This window comes from Cyprinodon tularosa, unplaced genomic scaffold (assembly GCF_016077235.1).
Source record: "Cyprinodon tularosa strain WSP-4 unplaced genomic scaffold, ASM1607723v1 ctg71, whole genome shotgun sequence".
Classification (NCBI taxonomy): domain Eukaryota; kingdom Metazoa; phylum Chordata; class Actinopteri; order Cyprinodontiformes; family Cyprinodontidae; genus Cyprinodon; species Cyprinodon tularosa.
In genome coordinates, this window is record NW_024039463.1 from 4012466 (window position 1) to 4036725 (window position 24260).

Consider the following 24260-nt stretch of genomic DNA (forward strand, 5'->3'; position numbering starts at 1 on the left):
TTGGCCTGCAGAGCTTCAGCATGCCTTATTTATGTAGTTATAAAGTTATTTTGGTGGGTACGCCACCTCTGGGAAGTCTGACCACTCTTTACTCGTCTCCATTTGTAGATGATGGCTCTAATCGGGATAAGCTGGAGCTTCAAAGCCTTAGAGGTTGCATCACCATAAAATGTAGATTACTTTTTTTTTGTCTTTTCTCTGACATATTCGATATGGTGTGATGGTTATGAAGATATTTTAGCCAACTTCATGTTGGCAGAAAGGATTTTATTGAAGAGATTTCTTGATTCTGTAAATTAGGCACTGATTAGGACTGGGTGTGGCTGGTGAAAATGACCTGTTTTCTAAAAGATGCTAATATATATGAACAATTTAAGAAGGAAGTAAATTTGATTTTCAAATAGGGTCAGACTGGATTAGATAATAAAATAGTTATGAAAGAATTAATAAATGAGTTTATTGTTCTTTCATTATATTATTTAATGATCTAAAAAATTTAGCTGAGATTTAAAAGAATAATAGAAGAAATCTGTTAAGGTGCAACTGTGGTTTTCCTAAAGGAAGAACCACCATTGTAGTTTCTTATTTCCTTTTCCGAGATCACCTCTTCTCCAAATTCCATCCCTCATAATGCCTATCTTAAGACTGAACATTCTTATAAGAGATAACAATTCATAGGGACTCTTATTTAATCACAAAGTGGGTACATGTAAGCTTGATTTGAACAAAGAGATCGAACAGTGGCTCATCCTTTTTAATAAAATACCCTTTTTTTCTTGTTTTTAGCTGATAGCTTATTGCCTATACAGAACAAGACAATGCTAATTTATTCTTTGCATAAACCATACATTTGCATATCTTTTCTACCAGATTTGCTGACACTCACCTGATTTGCAAACCAAATGAAGACTCAAGGGGGCCATTATTTGTTTATAACCAGGATAAATGCTCGCAGACACACACTAAACAGGCAGTTCTAGTACAATATAGGAACTGTCATGATCTGTCACTTTCACTTCACTTTAATTTTGTCATTAAGTAGCGAAGAAAATATATACTCAGAATAGGAGGTTTTTACACTTGTACCATTAAGGAAGTAACCCGGCTGGCAGGCGAGGCAGCGGGTGTTGGTGCTGCAGTCCTCACATGGTGCTGGACATGGCAGACAGACTCCACCAACATGGTCCTCGAAGGTGCCCTGAGGGCAGTGTCTGCGGCACTTCTGTCTGAAACTGTAAAGAATGGTTCATGGAAATACCACCAAATACCATTCATCATATTAATTTAATTTAATTTAATAAAAAATCTATAATAATCAGAAAGTTAATTGTCTCTACGAGCATGTGTAATTGGTTAATGGCTGTTTGACTTTTAGCTGCCATGCTTTTTAAACAAGAGGAAGTTTCTCCTTTTTTTGTCCCACCCCTGAATGAGCAGAACAAAAACATGCTACAGAAAAATCAAACAGCTGCTGTTTTCAAAGCACCGAAGGTGACTGCTGCTGCAAGCAGCTTCACTGCACTTGAAATTGAGATGAGATGAATTGGGAGACCAGGGATCTCAACATGCCCTGTGTCAGTGCACAACACACCTGCAGCTGCATTGTTGACTTCAATGCCCTGCTCCTTTAAGAGGTTTATTCAGTGAAACAATAGCATGATGGCTAACATACTGTAGAGGAGAAATTCACATAGGGATGTTCTGTTCTCTTAAAAGTTTAAGCATTTCTCTATTCCTTTGTAATATTGAGATTAAGCATATCACAAGAATAATGATTCAATTCGAAGATATTTGCATATAGTTCAAAACTTTTAATTACTAGGAATGCATACAAATGTTTGCACACTTTAGAGGTTAAAACTTAATATCATTCCTATTTATTAAACTAATTTGAATAGACTATCAAGAACATGAAGGACCAGGTGCTTTCTTCAGCTTTATGAAGAGTAAGATCGCATCTTGCTCTTCCACCTGTCACTACACAGTTGCAGCCAGCTGGCTAAATGAAAGATTGTTACACTTTTGTCATGATTACAAAGAAAGACAAATTGCACAGCCTGGAAATAATATTGAGCACAAAAAGCTCTGGTGGTTGTGTTGTGGATGCTAGATAAAGGAGAACTACCCATAGCTTTTCTGAAGAAGAAGCCTTCTGCAGGATAGATATGTGAGCAGATGATGATGGCTTAGAGGTAATAAAATAAAAGTTAGGTTTCTAAGAAAAATCAAATCCTACAGTTCTTGTTTTATGTCCTTATAAATAATCTAATTTTAGACGCATTGTTTAATAGTTTGTCTCAGAATTATTGTTGATTTCTTATTCTAGTAAAAGCAACCATCTTCTAAGCAGCTCAAGCCTACCAATTACCCTCTAGCTTTCCTAATAATGTCCCTCTTGCTGCATGTTGTGACACCTCCCTCTATTGCAGAATATGACCACTGACAGTGCAAGCTGCACTTCCAACTGGGTTGCCGTGGATTTGGTGATAGGATGTGGTCGCTGTTTGAGGACAAACAGCTGGAGACGCCACACCACATCCATCAGCTCACTCACAATAGCTAGAGATGGAGACCCGGATGTGTCTGAAGCCGGGAGACGATGCTCTGCTTGAGAATCTGTGGGATATTTAAGAAGCCCTCTCTGCAAATATTAGACCATGCATTCCAGGAGAGCATATTTGCAATCCATCGAAACTTTCAAATAAGTCTTTTACCACATTATTTTGCAAGAAACTAGTGAAACTCCCTGTAATTTGTGTATAAAATCCTAAAATGAGCAGGTTTAAACTATATTCCAAATGCAGCTCAGCAGTTTTCTAGTTTAGCTGCACTTCTTTAGCACCATGGGGAGAAAGATAAATGTCAACAAATACCAAACATCCATCATGCTGAGATTTTTTTTCCAACAGTAAGCCATTTATTCAAGAGTGACAAAGGCCCAAGGGATTCATAGTTACACCAAAACTGTATATCTTTTAAACCTTTAACATTTTTCCTTTTTAGCTGAAGGCTGAGACTGAAATACCACAAACTCTTAAAACACTGGGAACTGTCACGATCTATCCCAGAGCGGTGGCTCTTTCGCTCTATGATTGACTCATAGTTTATTGGGTTTCTTTTATTGGTTTGTGTAACCCATGGTAGATGCAATAAGAACCGTGGCTACAGGAATTACTAAGATGGCCTGTCATTTCATATTTTTAAAACCATTACTCTGACTCACCTATATGCACTGAGGAAGACTGAGTATTTCTGTGAACCTCTACAAGGACGTACTGTAAGTGAATAGTTTTGCTTAAAACTGAAAATCTGAAGTTGTTAGCTATGCATTCATTTCTCAGTGTTCTTTCCCTGCATGACATGCTCTGTCAGGTCTCTTCTAAGCTCAAACTGAGTTTCAGGTAACAGATTGTGTCTAAAAAAGGAGGGTAACCTGACTCACACCATACCAGGAGGCCTAAACTCAGGGGAGGAGTATACAATTGGTGTTCTGTTCTAGCTTTTAAACTACTTTTTCTCACTGGTTCTAAGAGATAAGCTGCTATAAACAGGAATCCTGGCAAAAGGTTCTTGTAATACCAAAAAGGAAACCAAGCTGAAATGGTTGGGAAATGTTCCTGAATGAATAATTATATGGACAGATATATTTTTTTTCAGTAGATAAATCAAAATAAACTGTAACATGTGTGAAATTTGCACATTGTAGTCATACATTAGTTTTTTTCTGGTTACAACAGTTTTCTTTCAGCTGCCCAAAAATACAGACACATTAGAACAATTGCTGAAAGGTTAAATTTTGTACATGTGAGATTGATTTCCTGTTTATGTTGCTCTAAGAGAGACTGGCTACCTGTCTAAAGTGAAGCCCGCCTCTCACCCAGCAACCAGCTACCTGTGATCATGTAAGGTAGATGGACAGATATAGACCACCTACCATTCAGAATAACTACATAAAAAAATGTATAAATTAGAAATGATGTTTCACTTTAGTTAATGAAACTTTTTATAATACAAAAACAGTTTGATAAAATATCTGCCACGAATAAATCAATATATCTTCTAATAACCGCTTATCCTTCTATAGTTGTGGGGGCAGCTTAATTCCAGTGGTCACTGGTGGGTGAATCCCCGTCAGATTACTTGTTTACCATAGGATGAACAGTTATTGATGCGCAATTTCACTCACTACGAAGAGAAACTCAGAGAGACCAATAAACTAACTGTGCATTTTTCCAGCTGCTAAATGAAGAGTACCCAGAAAGCATCCATGCATGTGAAAAAAATGAAACCACGCAGAAACACCAAAGACCAGGATTTAAATTACAGACATTCTTGCTGCAAAGCAACAGTGTAACAAGGAGAAAATGCATTAGCAGGAAATCCTAAACTTCTCACAACAAAAAAAGGCACAGTGCAGGGCAAGAGTAAACATCCCTCCTCTACTTTTTTTTCTGTTAAATGTTTCCATTACAACCATAAACATGGTACTGTAGATTTTATAGAGATTTTGTCTAATGGGTGTTTTTTTTTCAAACCAATGAGAACGTTTTTTGTATTTGCTGTGTCAAAATAAATTTGATCAAAAAGAAAATATTTTAAAATATAATTGAAATTTGCTAATTAAAGGGTGATATTTCTTTCATTGTTTATAAGCTAATATTAGTATGTAAGACAATGGAAACCTTACCTAGTAGGAAAAACATTTTTATCTGATTAAATCTCTGATTTTTTTGTGTCTTTGTAATGAAAAAAAAATACAGTTTTTGTATACAATTTAATGGTTCCTGTCTGTTCCTACCTGGGAACCTGCTGTCTGCAGTCCCTTGACATCAATCCCTGCTCCTCTGTTGCTCTGGCAGTCAGGGCCGGGCAGTTACACCCGCGGCTACTTTACCAGGTTTACCTGCATGTCTTTTATGACAGTTACTTCTTTCGTTTAAGATCTGTTGATCTTGCCGATATTTATGGACTGTATGCGCAATTAAATGCTGTACATGCTGTCGGGGCAACATTCACGCAAAGATGAATCAGCAATCCTATTTTAGGCATATTACTGCCACCTTAAGGGTTGGAGTGAGATAGTTAGTATTTTTATGCTTGTTAAATGCAACAAGGACTAAAAAATAGCACATTTTGGAAATTGCATCTTTATTAGTCGTGAATATATTGAATATTTTATTATTTATCCAGCCCCAATGATCACCATGATACAGGTCTGATCTGCAAATATCCAGAGCTCACTTGGGAGAATATTTTAACAGAATGACTTGAACGTATGCGTGAAATAAATCTGACCTCAATGGAAGTGGAAAAAACTAAGTTGTTCATAAAATCATCAAGATTTTTTTTTCCTGTTGTTTGTTTATTAATTTTTTTCACTACATACAACATTGAGGAGATAAAACAAGAGACTAAAGACTCCTTGGTCAGATTATTAACTCAAAAACTGAATGTTTAGGTTCACTTTCATAACATTATGTAAGGTAAAAAAGAAGAAAAAAGCATTGCATGTAAAACATCCCAAAGAAAATCTCAAAATCTAGACCGGACAAGACTCGAAAAATCTGTCACTATATGTAATGCAACTGAGCTTGTGCTTTCTTGTATAGAAGAATATGAAAAAGTATTTGACATCTAAACGTACAAACCTACAAAGAATTCAGGCACCGAGTAGGACCAACAAAAAATCTTTATCACTGAAGTCTCTGGTTGCAAGAAAACATTCAAGGAGTGGGAGTACTTTTGCAAAGTGCTGTGCATATGACAACAGTTATAAAGAGCTGCAAAGATGAGTTCTTCACAAAGAAAAAAAAAATTTGGCTTTATTTGCTTTGCAGCATTTGTGTTTAAAGAAAAGAAAATGAGACCCTATTGTATGACTTTTCTACCAGCAAACATGTGAGCAGTGAAAATGTGTATTCACTGAATAAAAGGAAAGAAAAAGGAAATAAATACTCACAGAAAGTAACCTTGAGTGCAGCTGCTGCACATCTCAGGGTCTTCTCAGTATAAAGGAGAAATTGAGATTAGTAATTAGAACTCAAAGGAAAAAACAAACTGCACTTTGCACCAACATCATCAGAGTCTTGATGTAAATTGATGATACTTTTTTTACATTAGAGGTTAGAGAGGGGTGCTCCCATAGAAAGCCTATTTACCTGTAGAACATGTTTTGCATCCCATTTCACAGTCAATACACTCTTCTGTATCGGGGTCCAGCATCTGCCCTGAAGCACACAGAACCATAAACAATAAAGATATTGCTATCCAGTTAAATCCTACACATCGACTCAACTACGCCGTTTTACCTATGTCACAAAGCGCTGGTTGACAGACCCCGTTCTGAAGTTTGTAGCGTTCCCGGCATTTGGCACACAAATTGCCATCTGTGCAGAGTTCACAATTGGCTATGCAGGGCAGGCAGGCATAGTGACCCCTGTCAGGGTAGAATCCCCTGGGGCAGTGCGTCCGACAGCGACCTTGGTGCAGGAAACGCTCCTGTCCGTCTTCATCTGTGGAAGAAGAGGAAGACTCTGAACCTCCTGCCATGAAGCCAATTGTATTATCATTGCTTAAGAATGTGCATAAATCACTATGGTTCTCAAAATAAATGAAGGGATAAATGCAGTCCAAGGTATAAAAGAAAGATGACACAGCACAGTTACTGCAGGACTGCTCAGTACCTGTCACTAAAACAGATGGAGAGGCTCACCAAGAGAATCAGTACCAATGATTAAGAACCAGGACATTAAGGGAATTAATCAGATGATTAATAAAAGCGGACACCAGCAGCAGGAAATGAGTGCATCTCAAATATATTGACCACAACTAACACATCGCTGCATTAAGACAAATTGGTAATGTTTCAAATGAGATAAATCTGGCTAGAAACTTTATTCTGAGGCGTATTACTGCAAATACGGGAAAAGCATTTATCCCAGTAATATGTATTTTTTATTTTGATAAGGGTATTTTAATTGTCATGTTGGAATGCAATTCACCACGGTTGGAAGTATTACTCTAAATAACAACATAGAGAAGAAAAAAAAATATATATAAATATGGTTATGTGTGATAGAGATGAGAGAAACTGGAAACTGAATACATGACGAAAAGATAAAAATAAAATAAAAAAAACATCATCTGACATCTTTCAGTACTTGGAAAGAAATACTACCTGCTCTCAGTAAAAATCAATATTAGCGTGGCAAGTCATAACTAATGGCCTACGAAAAGAATTCCATGTTAATTTAACTCAGTTTGTTTGTTTTCATAGTGCCAAGTGCTTTACTATGGAGGACCAACTCTGCCATATTTAAAAATAAATACAGAAATAAATAAATGCTCAATAAATAAATAAGCATACAATTAATTTCCACCAAAAATACAATAAACAAATAAATGTAAGTAGAAATTTAATTATACATTGAGACATAAATGTATATAACTCTTTTAATTAGCTTCTTTATTTATTTCCCTTATTAATATTTACCTAATTTAATTTTTTGTCCTTTATAATCTTCAACTTTATTTTTTAATTACTTATATTTTTAAGTATTTATTTATGGGCATGTTATAATATTTTTGTCTGTTTTATTCTTCCTTTGTATTTTTTTACCCTAGTTATTTCTTCGCCGCTATTTATCGGTCATTATAGGCAATTCAGTAAACCCCAGTTCTCAAACAATTCTGTTAAATGTAGGGCTGCAAGTCCTGATTATTTTGCTAAATGGTTCATCTATCATTTAGTTTTTCAATTAATAATTGGATAACAAAAGGTTCTTTAAAGAAGATTTTTTTACAGAATTAAACTACGCGAAACTATATTTTTCCACTTGAGGAGTTCTGCATAAAGCATATTGGCAGACAAAAAAGTTTTTTATTTGTTATGCAGAATGTGAATATATATATTTTTGAACTTTAGTATAATTAATCTCTATCAGTTAAAGCTTGTTCAGAGTATCTATACTCTGAAACTTAACAATTAAATTATTATTTCAATAATCAAATTGATCACCATTAATTAAATTCAGTTATCATTTAAGCTGGTTAACTAATTATCACACAAGATAATTTTATGCTGGATAAACCAAAGAGCTCTCTATACTCTCCTTATTGTTGTGAAACATAGTGGTGGCATTGTTATAGACGGGGTCATGTTTCCAAACTTCTGGCTGCACTAGTGAGGACTGCTGGAGGGCCTAATCCATGAAGGGAAATACCACTATTTCTCTTTGAACTAGCTATGGCCAGGTGTTTTCTGCACACTTTCAGACATAACAGTTCTACACTACCTGAAATGAACAGCAATGTTTGATTAATAAAACAAGTAATGCGCCCAACTACCTGGACCAATATGCTCCCTCTCTTCATAAAACTGCTCAAAAGAAAAGTATTGAGTCCTGCTAAAATATGGAGCAAAATTATTAGGATCAATGTGGTAAATGTTAACCAAATCACTGCAGATAGTAAGTCTAAGTGATCAGATTTCACTGCACACTAGGAAAGATGGCATATTATCATGAAGTCACCAAACCAGGAGTGGAATTTTGAAATAAGGAGGTGGGTAGATACTGGCATACCGTACCGATACAGTGCTCTTTATAAGAATCTGAAGATGAAACAATGAAAAATGATTCCATAAACAGATTTACTTAATCTGAAAAGAAAATAGTGCTCAAAAAATTATCTTGTCATTCTATAAGTGTTTCATTTGTTTCTTTTTCTGTGAACAAGTCATAACTTGTTCACTGTTTATAAGCCAGAAATCATGTCACTTAAACACTGGAAATCTACTTTATTCAGTGCAAGAGGATATATGTCCCTTTGATTAACAAAGCCCCCATTATGAGATGATCAAATTACTCTGAGAAAAGTAGAAAGAAACATGATCACACCTTCATTTTATTTTCTTTTTTTTTTCTTTTTGCCCCTGTGGCAGAAAAACCAGCGAATTCTGAGGCTTTTCTTTGAATGTTTAACAAGAGGGAAGGATAGACCATGTCATGTCTTCAATGCAAAGGGCTTGGTTTGTTAACCATTAAATAGTGATCCTTTGAAAACAAAAAATTGATTGTTAACCTTGTTGGAATTTACAGGAGGGAAAAACACCTGAAAACAAAAAAAGGGATATGTAATCATTAAAAAGTTAATATTTCTGTACATATTAATGCATCAGATAAAAGGTTATCGCGTTATGAGATATTGGAAATGTCACACGTGACAAAGTGTCATAATCTGAGGGAAATTACAGATTGAATTCCTTCAGTTGTTCATTCGTTCAAAAAAGAAAACTATCTACTTGATTTATTTTGCCCTTATTGGGTAGTTTAGGTGAAATCAAACACTCACAAACTCCACAGGTAGTGCAGTCAAACAGCTCGTGTCCGTCGCACTCGGAGCAGGTGGGATGACACAAGACGCACTGGTTTTTCAGCAGAAACTGTCCGCTCGGACAAGACGACGAAGGTTTACATCCAATAAATCCCACGTATATAAAGAGAAGGTGGAGGATTGTGGAGATAGAGCTCATGGCTGTGCTGCAGCAGGCTACTGCGTGGAAAGCAGCGTGGAAGGTGGTCTGAGAAAGACGCAATGTCCGCTCTGCAGGTGCGCCCGTGGCTGTCTGATCGATGTGTGGGTGTGTGTGTGTGTGTGTGTGTGCGGTGTGGGTGCTCTTGTCTAGCTCTCAGAGTGAGGACCATTTTTCCAATTTATCATCAAATTAAGGACCAGTTGTTGCAAAGTGTGAACATTTATCTGGCCCCCACTTGCTATTTTGCTAATGGTTCGGTTTAGGGCTAAGGTATCAATTGGGTAAGGGTTCAATTCAGTTCAGTTTATTTATATGGCGCCAATTCACAGCAAATGTCATCTCAAGGCACTTTACAGTTCATCAAATTTTACAGTCAAACTGATTCAAAGTTTTCTATCTAATTGACTCAGATGCAATCCCTCACACTAAGCATGCTTGTAGCGACAGTGGAGAGGAAACACTCAATTTTAACAGTGCGAGCGGCCATTCCCTGGGAGCGAGGGTGAGGAATGCATTGGTAATGGTTAAGTTAGTTTTAGGGTTAAAGGAATAGTACACCCAAAACATGATTAGCCTTCATTTTCTACTCACCCGCATGCTCAACAACACTCTGGAGTAATTTTTTGATATCTCAAATGCATCTGGAGATCTGGGAGGCTTCTTTCTGTCTGCTGACATTCAAATAATGGAGGTCCCCAGCGCCCGAGGCAGAAAGGTCCATAAAAGTCCACAAAAAACGTGTCAATATTCCTCCATACTGCTCGTCCAATGTATTCCAAGTGTCCTGAGTGGGTAGCGTCCATAATTTACTCGAAACAAAGTCATTTAGAATGTTTTAGAGCCTAAACAGTAGTGTATAGGATTTCCTAAAAGCGCGCGCCTGCGAGTTCACGACTCTACGGAAACCGCGGCAGACCAAACCAGATGAAAGTGCGCATTCAGCGTCTGCTTTCTCGGCAAAGAACTCATGCTCTTCCTCAACACTGTAGTCCTCAGACATTTTTCTTTCGTTGTTTCTTTCTTTGCACAGGTAAACAGCACATTTCTTCTTCTACGCTTGCATTATCGGCAGAGCATACGCTGAATGCGCACTTTCATCTGGTTTGGTCTGCCGCGGTTTCTGTAGAGTCGTGAACTCGCAGGCGCGCGCTTTTAGGAAATCCTATACACTACTGTTTAGGCTCTAAAACATTCTAAATGACTTTGTTTCGAGTACATTATGGACGCTACCCACTCAGGACACTTGGAATACATTGGACGAGCAGTATGGAGGAATATTGACACGTTTTTTGTGGACTTTTATGGACCTTTCTGCCTCGGGCGCTGGGGACCTCCATTATTTGAATGTCAGCAGACAGCAAGAAGCCTCCCAGATCTCCAGATGCATTTGAGATATCAAAAAAGTACTCCAGAGTGTAGTTCATCATGGGGGTGAGTAGAAAATCAAGGCTAATCATGTTTTGGGTGTACTATTCCTTTAAGGCATAGAAAGGGATAAAAATGACTGATCCCTACGATGGCAGAATGAGTGAGTGTGTACCTGTCTAGCCTTCAGAGTGAGGACCATTTTTCCAGTTTCACCATCAAATTGAGGACCAGTTGTTGCAATATTAGGACATTTTTCTGGCCCCCAAAGCTATTTTGCTAATGGTTAGGTTTAGGGCTAAGATGTAAATTGGTTAGGGTTAGACTGTAGGGTGAGGCATGCATTGGTAATGGTAAGGTGCAGGGTTAGTTTTAGGGCTAGGGCATAGAGAGGGTTGAAAATGACTGACAATTATTGGAAGTGGGAGTCAACACATGGTCCTCACTACAATGGCAGAACAAGTATGTGTGTGTGTGTTGGGGGGGGAGGGGGGATAACCTGCTGGACCAGTTGGTTTAAGTGACGCACCAGGACAATAAGAGTGGGCTGCGGTGATAGTGTGGTAGGTGATCCCGTTGTAAACAAAAAATCTATTATTGAACTAAAACTATTCTAGGAACACAGTTCATGCATAACACACCTACAGTCACACACATCTTTTACCAGGCTCAGAACTCTATGTAATATTTTTTTTAAATGCTACTCTCTTAAATCTCATCTAGATCATACAAAAATACATAAACACATATGTTTAAATGTCTAAATCATGGAAATGTTAATATATGACAAAAGATAACTTAGTTAAAAGCTATCCAAAACAATTTCCAATAAAATGAAGCTTTAACTATGACCACGATTTCACCTTTCTTCCAGAAGCTTGATTACTGCAAGACCCTTAGAAACTGGAAGTCACCTAATAAGATTTGCTTGATAACACAAAGTAGGCTAAAGAACTACTAAATCAGCTATAGTGAAGTAGATAGGTTTGATGAATGTCTTTCTATTAAAGGTAGCACATGATGCATTGGTAGCAGCAAAATGTATTAAAAATCCCATCTAGAAATTACAATCTCATCTCTTAAAAAATATTATCTGCCTAATATTATTAGCAAGAATTAGCAAGAATAGAATAGAATAGAAAATCCCTTTATTGTCCCACAATGGGGAAATTCTGTTGTTACAGCAGCAAAAAGATTATAGAAAAAATGGTCACACAAATGTGGGCCTTAGAGGAGTGTATAAGAATAACATAATACTGAAGTGTTAAAAAATAAGCAGAGGAATCGTTTTCTTATTCAGAGAGGGAAAGTGTTTAAAATGAAGAATGAGAATATCTTGGCTGGAAGTAGAGATAGAGAATTCAGAGTGCTGGGAAATATTCTCACCAGCAAAAGAGACAACGTTAAATTAAGTTAAATGTAAAACCTATAGGCATCAATAGATTATTACTTTAAGTGAATTCAAATTTTACAAACTGTTTAAAGACATTTTTTTGCCCTTTCTTACTAATTTTGTATGACCTCGAAAGCAAACATTGTGAGAAAAACATTTTTAAAAACTTTAAAATCCAAAAAAGTTAAAAACAATTCAATGTACTTTGTTTCCAAGTTTGAAGACGTTTCCATTCCCATTCAGGAAGATTTTTCCAATTCAAAATGTCAAAATCAGCATTGAGTTCAAAGCTTTATAGAGTTTGCAATGCCCTATATCTATGCCCTATATCTATGCCTCTGAAATGGGAGTCATTAGGGGGAACTGTTGGCCTTGCCAATGTTTTGGTCCCTTGCATGGGGGTGGGGGTTGCGATAATAGTGGGAAGGAATCAACTCTATTGCTGCATTGTAGATTTTTGAAAAGCTGAAACCTGAGTCCACCCCCTCTGTTTAAGGTTGGGTTTTCTTTCTTAACATAAATGGCTTCCTTCACACCCCTTTAAAACCACCTGTCTTCTTTGTCCAACATGCCCAAAAGAACTTATTTTGGAATGACTATGACCTGGATGAGTGAGAATCCCATCATGAAAAGGGACAGATGGATCCAGTATTCAAGGTGAGACAGTCAGTAGGAAAGTTCAAAACATTAATTAACATAAAAACAGACAGCTCCTGAGGACCTGCGGACCTGTAGCGACTGCAGGAGGGATGTGGGGCACTGCCCAATCACTGACACTCTGGTTTAGGGAGAAACATAGGTAAGTGACCACGATCATCTGAACAGAAGATGATTATTAGAATGAGTCACTTACCTGGTTTAACAGTTCAGTCCATCCTCTCAATCTTAGGCAGGATAAGCCAATGCAATGCACATGACTCCGATCCAGGACAGGGATTCAGATCAGACTGGAGTAGTACTGGAATCCAGGAGTTTGCAGTCCGGTCAGGGGTTCGGATCCACTAAGGAACGGACAGATCCGGGTTCCAGGAATCCATCAGAGCGTGAACGCAGTTTCAGAGTCCCGTGCATCGAGCATCCAGCTCAGACAGAAACGCACCTTGGAGGACAGATTCAGAGTTCCGTGCATCGAGCATCCAGTTCATACAGTAACGCACCTTGGAGGACAGATTCAAAGTTCCATGCATCGAGCATCCAGCTCAGACAGAATCGCACCTGAGAAGCAGAATTCAGCAGGAGTCCAACCGTGGTTCAGGCGAACAGATCAGGCAGGGACAGACTGGGCCAGTTGGTGAGAGGGAACGGAATCAGGAAATCAGAACCCGTAGGGAAACGCTGAAACACTCTCACCACTGGTTATGGCACAACTTGCCTCAGGACACTGGCTTGAGAATAAACTCCTAACTGGAACACAAACCTTGGAAATAAATCTAACCAATGAAACTGACGGACAGGACACAAATAGAAATCAAACAATGATCTGACCAAGATAGCTGGGCTGCACCGAATACACGAGAAACCGGCAGGTGAATGCCATCAGAGATGATTAGGAACTGGACAGACTAGGCAGGTGAGTGAAGTGAGCAATTAAGGCCAGCTAACCGAGCAGAGTATAGTATTTTATTACCATACTCTCCATTTTACAATTAAACAAAGTTATTTGATAATTTTCAATAATTTCCTAATTTATTAAATATCAGTATAGATCTCTGTACAAATTAGTAGACCGAATTGCAAATCCAAACATATTAGCTTGATTGAATAATTGAAAATAAGTTTTCCACCAATTCCATTACCACTGGTGTATAAAATTAAGTGCCAAAGCCTACATGCTGTTTCTACAAACATTAATGAAAGAATGGGGTGATTATCAAGCTCAATGAACTGCAGCATAGTACTGTGATAGACACTACTCCTGCAACACAGACAGCTGTGAAATGTCCTCGCTTCTATGTATTCCACTGTAACTTGTCTTTGATGTTATAGCAAAGTAGAGGTGTTTTGGAATAACAGCCATGAGGTGGAAGGCCTCATAAACTGATAGGGGTCAGCATCATGGAATGAAGCGTGACGGAGCAGCTGTATCCAAATCCTGTATAACCAAGTACAGTGCACAGCATTAGATACCTTGGTGTAAAACACACCACTGGACTCGAGCAATGGGGGCGTGTTCTCTAGAGTGATGAGCCACACTTCTCCATCTATCTTTCAGATAATGAGTCATAGTTTGACTGTTGTCAGGGGAACGATACTTGTCCTAATGTATAATATCAGGTGTATAGTTTGGTAATGGGGGGATTATGTTGTGCGGTTGTTTTTTTCAGAAGCTGGCCTTTGCTTACCTTGCGATCAAGACGAATTGTTGCGAGATTTGTGAATTCACAAATACCAGAAAATAGATCTTGCCAGGAGCCAGAAGATGCCTTTGGCCTTGATACAAAAATGTTTAAGATCAATGAAATGCATGGTTATGTATGAGGTCACTCCATCAACCAGAGGCGGAAGCAAAACAAACATGGTTGCACCAGTTTTAGCTGAAATATCCTCTATTTCTTTTAAAAAAAAACTAAGATTTCATGCCCTCTATTTCTTTTTGAAAAATGTGTGCCTTTAGGGATGGGAAAATGTTTACGCGTTTCGATGGTATTTGGTAAGAGTTTGATTTATCAGTTAACTCTACTAGTTGTAAAACAAATCAAGCTACTAATGATGATGTGATTAGCTAAAAATTCATCATGGGAGGTAGATATCCAAAGAGCTCAAAGAATGGTATTGAATGTCCCTACAATTTGTGAACAATTTATACCGGAGCCTTCCTAGCTGGATACATGTAGCTCAATTTGAATTCTACATGGTATCAATTTGGCTTATGCCAAGTTAGGTCTTTGCCTGTTATTTCGAATGAAAGGAACTCTGAATGCTTCAGTGCACTAAGATATTTTAGACAATTCTTCACTTCGATTTTGTAGGAAGAGTTTGGAGATGACCTGTTTCCTTTCAACATGACTGTGCACAAGGTTAGGTACATAAAAAAATAGATGAGAGAGTTTTCTGGGGATATTTTAACAGGATATTTTAAAAGAATAGTCACAATGACAGTATTGTCATGATTTTGTCAAAAGCCCGGACCTACATGCAGATAAACCAATCCAGAGAGACAAGGGGAAAAGTTTAACAGGTTTATTGAGAAGTTTTGTGGAGATTCCAGTGTTGCTCTGAACACTGCTCAACTGAAACTGAAAGGTGAGGGGAAGACACTGCAGTTAGTTCAGGTTCAGTGGGAAAATTGATTCTTGAACTTGAAGAGGAGAAAAGATAGGCAGACTCACGTTTCACGTTGGTTGACTCTTAGACTCCAGTAGGTGAGGAATGTGTTCCGGTGTTTGTCTCATGCGGTGGAGGGCGGACATGGGTTACCCAGAATGCGGTTGCTTGTAGATGAACGGAGAAGACTGACTACCACTCGGTTTTCCTGCGGTACTTTAACGGACTGCGGTGCAGATAAATCCCTTGATCAGTGTGAAGCTCACACAATTCCTCGGGGGGGAAAGTGGATCCAAACCTCCAGTTTGTATCCCCAGCTCAGTTTGAAGCTCAGTTGATCCTTCCAGGGAGAGAAGGTCCACAAATCCAGTTTGCAGGATGTCTTCCTACCGAGAGGCAAAAATAACAACAACAAAAAACGTTAAGACTCGGTTTGACTCAGCAAAATTCAGCTTGGCTAGAGTACCCAAAACTGACAAACACTATGGCGTCGAGGTAGTGGCAATCAGCAGCTTAAGAGCACTCCGTTAACGAGGTAACCACTTGCAGGTGTGTGAGGAGGAGAATCAGAACCAGGCGCCGCCTGGTGGAGGAAGGAAGACAAACACACAAAAACACAGACCACAAAGACTGGAGTCCAACAAGTATACACTCTCTTTAATCTTCTGAAAAACCTTTTAAGAGGAGAAGAAGCTGCTATAGCTGAGAAGGATGGACCAACATCATATTAAATTCTATGGATTGAAAATAGGATGTCACGTAGGTTCATATGTGAGATGAGTGAGCAAAAACTTTTGCAATGTAGCTTGTGTGTGCATCTTCTTGGTGAGTTTTTAATTGCTAATGCTACACAGCACAATGTATCTTAATTCAATAACAGTTGAGAAACAATACAATTTTCACCTGTTATTGTGATAAATGCTGAAAATCCATTTGCACAACAAGGCCTAATAACCACAAATGTAGTGACACGGAAAGGCGTTAACCTTCCCAGGAGTGGCCAGTTTACCAAATGTACTCAATGAGTCACAACTTAAAGGCAACAAAGGAACCCAGGATAACATTGATACCACAACAGAGCTTGTGTGTCTCAGTTAGAGCTATCATTGGAACATCAAAAAGATGCTAGGCAGAAAAAGGAATGCAATGAAAAAGCCCCATGCTGAAAATATTAAGCTTATGAAAAAGCACACATCACAACTGATGCCACTAAAGTTTGCACAACCAGTTGTTACCAACTATATAGGTCAAAACTTGTTTTCATATGCCTTTTACCCTCTTTCTTTACAGTTGACAAAGTGCTCTCGGGTTTCTAAACATAATCATTGGAGCTCACTTACAGTATCAATCGTTTAGCCATAAAATCTGGTACTTGGGGCACATAAGGGTTATGCGTGGTGTTTGAAAGCGTGTTTCAGAACTGCATCTAGAGAAAAGAGCAGGAATTGTGTTTACAGTCAAGCAGAGCAGTTTCAAGCGCTGGTGCATAAGTTACATGTTATCGTCATTGTGCCTCAAGTAATTTCTGTGAGTAACCAATTAAGAAAAAAATAATCTTTTGCTTGGTTGCCACCATGTTGGGGTGATTGGTATGTCGCATTAGACACTGCCATCTGATGGGCAGTCATTGTGAGCTCACAAAAAAAAGGATTCTAATACAAATGTTGACTTTTGTTTTTCTTTTTAATCATGAAAACATTTTCTGCCTTAAGAAATAGGTTTTGCGATTTCACCCTAACTTATTGTGTAACAAAATATATTTTGGTCACTGGTGCAGTTTTATGAGTTAGATTGTAAGGGTTGTGTTTGTGGGAATTAAGGCCTATAAGTTATGAAGCTTATTCTGTTTCAAAACTATTTGTGCCTTGTAATTGTGAATTTGAAGTTGTAGAGAGAGTTACATTCTAAGTTTTGTATGTGTAAAATAAAAATAAAAATTCACCTGTTCAAATTTTAAGTACAAGTACACAAATTCTATTCTACAAGTTGGAGATCAAAAACCTCTTTCATTCTCAGTTTTGCTTCAAATGGTTCAGAACTATTGTTGCAAAATTATGTGTGCATTGTAACTTTGGTGTTTTGTAACTGTATATTTTTTTTATCTGTCACAATTAAAAAAAAAGTTACACCTCTTCACATTCTTGAGTACGAGTACACAAATTGTGTTCTGTGAGTTGCACATTAAGAATGTCTTAGTTTTGCTAGAGCTGATCTAAAACGAATGGGGCGAAACAAATTCAAACATGTGTATTAAAATCTTCAACACAGTCTACCTGGACTGGATCCTTTGAGGTCCTTGAAAATTAGGAGGCCGGAAGAGTTTTGGCTGTGAATTCAAACAGGTCCAGCCTTCGGCGGCTTTTACCGCCGTACGCTCTGTCGCTTAGAAACCGTGACAGTTGACACAGAAAGCAGGAACAAAATTAATACCGAACAAGAATACTACGGAAGAGGATAAGGGCCACTGAAAAAAAGAAAAAAAATTAACAGATTTTTAAATTTTATTTCAGTTTAAAATGAGAAAAAAGTCTGAATTATGAGGTTTTTCTCAGAATTCTGACTTTAACCTCTTAATTCTGACTTTTTCTCAGAATTCTGACTTTTTTTCACAGAATTCTGACTTTAAACTCAGAATATTGACTTTGTTCTCGGAATTCTGACTTTTTTCCCTCAGAATTCTGACCTTTATCTCAGAATTCTGACTTTTTCCTTGGAATTCTGACTTTTTTCCCTCAGAATTCTGACTTTTTCCTTGGAATTCTGACTTTTTTTTCTTGGAATTCTGACTTTAATCTCAGAATTCTGATTTTAATCCCAGAATTCTGTCTTTTTTCTTAGAATTCTGACTTTTTTTTCCTTAGAATTCTGACTTTAATCTCAGAATTCTGACTTTAATCTCAAAATTCTGACTTTTGTTCTCAGAATTCTGACTTTAATCTCAAAATTTTGACTTTTTTTTCTCAGAATTCTGACTTTAATCTCAGAATTCTGGCTTTAATCTGAGAATTCTGGCTTTAATCTCAGAATTCTGACTTCAATCTCAAAATTTTTACTTTTTTTCTCAGAATTCTGACTTTAATCCCAGAATTCTGTCTTTTTTCTTGGAATTCTGACTTTTTTTTTCTTAGAATTCTGACTTTAATCTCAGAATTCTGACTTTAATCTCAAAATTCTGACTTTTGTTCTCAGAATTCTGACTTTAATCTCAAAATTTTGACTTTTTTTTCTCAGAATTCTGACTTTAATCTCAGAATTCTGGCTTTAATCTGAGAATTCTGGCTTTAATCTCAGAATTCTGACTTTAATCTTTAAAATATTTGACTTTTTTTCTCAGAATTCTGACTTTAATCTCGGAATTCTGACTTTTTCCTTGGAATTCTGGCTTTAATATCAGAAATCTGATTTTAAGCCCAGAATTCTGTCTTTTTTCTTGGAATTCTGACTTTTTTTTCTTAGAATTCTGACTTTATTCTCAGAATTCTGACTTTAATCTCAAAATTCTGACTTTTGTTCTCAGAATTCTGACTTCAATCTCAGAATTCTGACTTTAATGTCAGAATTCTGGCTCTAATCTCAGAATTCTGACTTTAATCTCAAAATTTTGACTTTTTTTCTTAGAATTCCGACTTTAATCTCAGAATTCTGGCTTTAATCTGAGAATTCTGGCTTTAATCTCAGAATTCTGACTTCAATCTCAAAATTTTTACTTTTTTTCTCAGAATTCTGACTTTAATCCCAGAATTCTGTCTTTTTTCTTGGAATTCTGACTTTTTTTTTCTTAGAATTCTGACTTTAATCTCAGAATTCTGACTTTAATCTCAAAATTTTTACTTTTTTTCTCAGAATTCTGACTTTAATCCCAGAATTCTGTCTTTTTTCTTGGAATTCTGACTTTTTTTTTCTTAGAATTCTGACTTTAATCTCAGAATTCTGACTTTAATCTCAAAATTTTGACTTTTTTTCTCAGAATTCTGTCTTTAATCTGAGAATTCTGATCCCCCCCCCCATATTAAGCTGAAATAATAATAATAAAAAAAAATCTATTGACTTTTTTTTGTTTTTCAGTGGCCCTAATCCTCTTCTGTAGAATACAGAGTGGAATAAGGGTGAAAATATAATGATATAAACCTTAGTCAGTTAAATAACATGCTGCTGTCATTTTACACATCTCTGATGTTGCTGCTGTCTTCACATTTCCATTACTGTAAAAATGTCCAACTGTATAATGGTTATTTATTCTCCAGGTACACAGTTTTATATTGTTAGAACACTTTACAGGATTTTATTGTTTATCTTGTATATTGTGTTTTTGTTTAGTTTGCGCACAGCGACATCTGGTGGAGCCCCCTTGGAGGTGCCGCCGGGGTCACTCGCGGACGTCACGGCGCTTGCGGAGGAGGCGCGGCTTGGTTCTGCTGCAGCGGAGAAACATGACATGGGGATGAGCAAGACAGAGCGAATGGGAGAGAAAGAGAGTGAGAAAGAGAGAGAGAGACAGCCTGATTGGAATAAACGGCTCGCTAGAGGTCTGGGCCGAAAACCTAACGATGGGGAGCAATGACTGAAAAGGCAACGGTAAGAAGGCTCCAGCCGATTTCAATCGTTTTTATCACAATTTCTCTTTACGTTGTTCCCACTACTGGACAATCCGCTGCTTATTTGCTGCTGAACACAAAAGGCTGCAGACAGGTGCACCTGTCTTTATCCGAGTATACGTGCTTCGATGAAATCAACTTCAGGTTCAGTGCGCTTGGCTTTATTTTAGCTCCAAGGCAGAAACACTGAGGCCCCTAAAAACCTCATCTGCGCTTTAAAAGGAGACTGATGGAAGTAAAACGCTGTGCAAACATGCATCTGCATCCACAGACACAGAGCTTTGTCATGTAGGACCATGTAACAGCAACGAGAGCAATAGATAGATTATATGATAATAGCAGATCATTAAAGAAATAAAATAGAGATGGCAAGGCATACAGATTTGGTTTATTATTAATCAGTATTATTAGGGCCAAAAGGCTCAGTGTTGATGGTGAAGAGAAGCACAGAGTCCCAGATTTAAATGCATGTGATGAAATACAGGAATAATTATTTGCACCCTTCTCTGCTTTTATTTTAATATTGGCCTGGTTCACAATATCTACTGATGCCTGCCTGTAAAGATACTGAGGCCACTGATTCACTGCTGTGGTATTTTTAAACTCTACTCATGTTCCCTGACAAAGACCTACATAATAACACTGAGCTGCTTCACATTCCTTGTACCTCAATTACAGGATGATGATGATGATGATGATGATGATGATGATGATGATGATGATGATGATGATGATGATGGTGATTTTTTTATTGGGTCATCTCAACTTTACAACTCCTCTCAGTCTGTCTGTTTGCTTTCTTATTTGTTTTTCTGTGAGACAGGCAGCGGACAGCAGGTGTGTGATGTAGATGTAGCTCTGATAGTTGGAAAGTAGAGCTAGAAAAAGAGGCCTCATGGCTGCCGGGCCGAGCCGAGCCAGGCCAACTCCACCTCCGTGGAGGCTGTGGGTGCAGCAGGGCACAGGGGAGAGGGCGCCTGGCACCTGATCAGTTGCCACAGTGAGTGTTTTGAGTCTCTGGCATTCAGCAGAACCAGAGAACGTCTGTTGTTGTTGAACTTGGTTGGGCTTTCATGTTCTCCGAGGCAGTGCTGCTTTATCAAACCATCGCCGGACTGATACAAAATGACAGGCTTTTGTAACATCTGTGTCCACTACCCACATCAAATACCCGAATGGGAGAGCTGCCCACGTCAGGTATTATATATAAAAGCATTGGCTGGGATATTAACATAATGCTTTAAGTTTGAGCTGCCTTTTCCCCCTGGTCTCATTATTGGTTAACTGCTCTGATTCAGGCAACTCCTTTATTAACTGGATCAATTGCTACCAAATTTATTCCTTTGTTCCACCATTTTAAATCCTGAAACAAACTTTTTTTTCTCCAAACACATTCTGGTTAATTTAAAAACGTGAGCCATCTTTGTGGTATAATTAAAGAACAATTAAAATAAAGCAGCTCTTTTGATGATCTTTGTGTCGCTTCTGCTGGGCTTTTTGATGCAGTCTCTCTTTATCCTTCAGGTTTCTGGAAAAGAAGCCTTAGCATTTAATGTTATTTTAAACTGTTTGAAAAAACCTTTTCATTGGCTCAGTTCCAGCAATAGAAAAACAGCCCCAAAGCATGATGCTGCCACCCTCATGCTCCACTGTAGCATTCTTTGTTGAAATGCAGCGTTGTTGTTTTTTTTTTTTTACCAAAAATATACATTTATGTTGGCGTGATCTGCAAAGCTTGTTGGGCTTCTGTGTTGGGCTTCTTTTATCTTTAAAGGATAATGCATCAATGTTTTCACCTTACCCTGTAGCTCAGTAGGAGCTGTACTACTCAGGCAGTACTCAGCTAGATTTTCAAGCTTTTTCCTAACAGTCTGCTTTACCATTTTCTTCCCTAATCTTTACGAAACTGAGGCTAACAAGCATGTTAACCTCGTGTTGAGAAGGACCTGTTTTCCATGCGTTTCATTGTATACCAAATGGCTTTGAAATCTGTTGCAAATCTTCTCCTGATCAAAGCGTTTTGACATAGTAATCATCCTGACAGCCTGAAAACTCCCTTTGGACCATAGCTGTGGGATTGAAACTCAGGAAAAGTTACTTTTGGACCAGATGAGCTATAATCAGAGGCCCTTTAAATGAAAAATGCTTACTGATTTCTATTTAAAATGTGTCTGAATGAGCTGGTTAATACTGAACACAGCCTCTCCTCCAGTTATAACATAGTATATGCATCTACTTTACTTCAAATTGTATCAGATTGATTTTGAAATGAAAATTGAGGTTATAGGTAACACTATGAACATATTTCCTACATTTTTTTGTCTGTTTTTTACATTGTAGAAACTTAGCATCTTAACAAGCATAAATACACTTACTTTACACATTCACTAAATTGATATTATTATATTAAAACCCTTTATCACAGTCTGTTTCCATAAACCAAAAATACGTCGGATTAGGGCCCCTTGTTACGCTAAAATGGATTGAAGGTTGTCCTACTCGTAGATATTGCTTAGTGGAGTATAATAATAATAATAATAATAATAATAATAATAAAAAATAAGTATAATAGGTTATAAAATATTGGTTGAAAGTGTAAAAACGGTTACTTAACATTTCCATAGTTGGTGAAAATAACGTGTGATCAGAATGAAACATGCAAATAAGTGTCCCCACAATTATGGGGTCTGAAAGTACCAGAAATTAAATGATTAAGTGAAAACCTTTTTAATTTTTGTGATAAATATAAACTTTATCCTCTGTTTTCCTTCAAAACGAACTTCATGTCTCTGTGGTTCATTCCCTCAGACTTTAGTTTCTAGAGGACATGAACGAGTCAAGTGGTCATTGTAATCATGGCCCAATCAGTGAAGTGGAAGCTGTTCTTCAGACATATCTGCAGGTGAAGAAGGGATTGGTGAGTGTTGTGTCTGCAGGTGGAGAGAGGTCAGCTAGAGGTCGCAGAGGCTCACAGGAGGGGTCCTCTTAGTTAATCATAATAAGGAAAGGTGATAAGAATGTGGTAACCATCTTTAGGCTGCTGTTCTTTGCTCAGATCAGGCTTGACCACAGAGCTCTGCTGTATGCTAATAAAATATATCCAAACCAATCAGATGCATAAATATTTAACTACCGAAGGAACTCTAAGTAGGTCCATAGGTATTTGGAACCCTAGAAACTTTTTATTTATTTTCTCTAAAATTACAGTAATACTGTTTTAGAAGGACTTATACAGAATAATGCTTAGCTTTTTAATCATAGTATTAATGTTTAGTGAACTGGAAGGCTGGACAATATTATAAAAAACGGAATTTGCATGTTAAATTCAATGTATTGATTTATTTTACCCATAAATTTCCTTGTTATTCTTCCATAATATTACTATATCCTAATAAGTATTGAATGAGGTATTTTCTTGTTAATTGGAACGTTGAGATTAATATAATAATAACTTATATGTAATAAACTGGACAATACAAGCTAATGACATAATAACATTGTGTTTCTTTTTCTTGTCTGCTTTCATGCACTGCATGTGTGACTGATCTAATGAGATAAAGATATTTACATGTCTAAATACTTAGTTTTTTTTACTTTGGGTGTCACTAATGCTTTTATACAAGGCAACCATCTTAGATTTTGAGGTGGAAGTTGCTGAGAATCCTCTAATATTCCTACTTAGTGTTCAAATTAAAAGGGGCATACTTTGTCATTTTTCCAACCTCCAAGTTGAAGATTCCTACAAACAAATAAAAATTAAGTAGATTATTACAGACATAATCTTTCTACCACACATGTAATTTAAATGATTAAGAAAGGGTTTTTAACTTGTTAAAAAAATATCTCTCAGATCCTCCGTCCGTCCATCGCTTTTACCTGCATATTCACGTAACATTGCATAGGCTTTGGTGTCTCTTTCCCCTCTAATCGGAGTTATCTTTAAATTATTGGAGGCAGAATGGAAATAGTTTGTTATCATGACACCTGTTCTATGCTGCCATAAAAACAGTTCTCTATGAGCACTAATTTTCTATAAGAATAATTCAGTTTAATAACAGAAAACATGTGCAGCAGCCAGGAGAAGTTCTTGTCTGCTCTTTAAAGGAAT

General features: G+C 37.3%; 2 protein-coding genes across 2 annotated transcripts in view; one reads left to right on the forward strand and one right to left on the reverse strand.

Moving 5' to 3' along the window:
* Nucleotides 1-9634, reverse strand: part of LOC119772451 (proprotein convertase subtilisin/kexin type 5) — a 31234-nt gene extending 21600 nt beyond the window's left edge. Inside the window, exons 1-5 of the mRNA XM_038268881.1 lie at nucleotides 9352-9634; nucleotides 6309-6512; nucleotides 6159-6227; nucleotides 5960-5999; nucleotides 1087-1232 (exon numbers count right to left, since the gene is read on the reverse strand). Of these exons, the coding sequence (XP_038124809.1) occupies nucleotides 1087-1232; nucleotides 5960-5999; nucleotides 6159-6227; nucleotides 6309-6512; nucleotides 9352-9532 (640 nt within the window). The 5' untranslated portion in view covers nucleotides 9533-9634. The remainder of the gene's footprint in view (nucleotides 1-1086; nucleotides 1233-5959; nucleotides 6000-6158; nucleotides 6228-6308; nucleotides 6513-9351) is intronic.
* Nucleotides 9635-20020: 10386 nt separating this feature from the next.
* The window catches only part of otud7a (OTU deubiquitinase 7A), a 55723-nt gene continuing 51483 nt past the window's right edge, over nucleotides 20021-24260 (forward strand). Inside the window, exon 1 of the mRNA XM_038268932.1 lies at nucleotides 20021-20132. The gene's annotated coding sequence lies outside the window, so the exon portion shown is untranslated. The remainder of the gene's footprint in view (nucleotides 20133-24260) is intronic.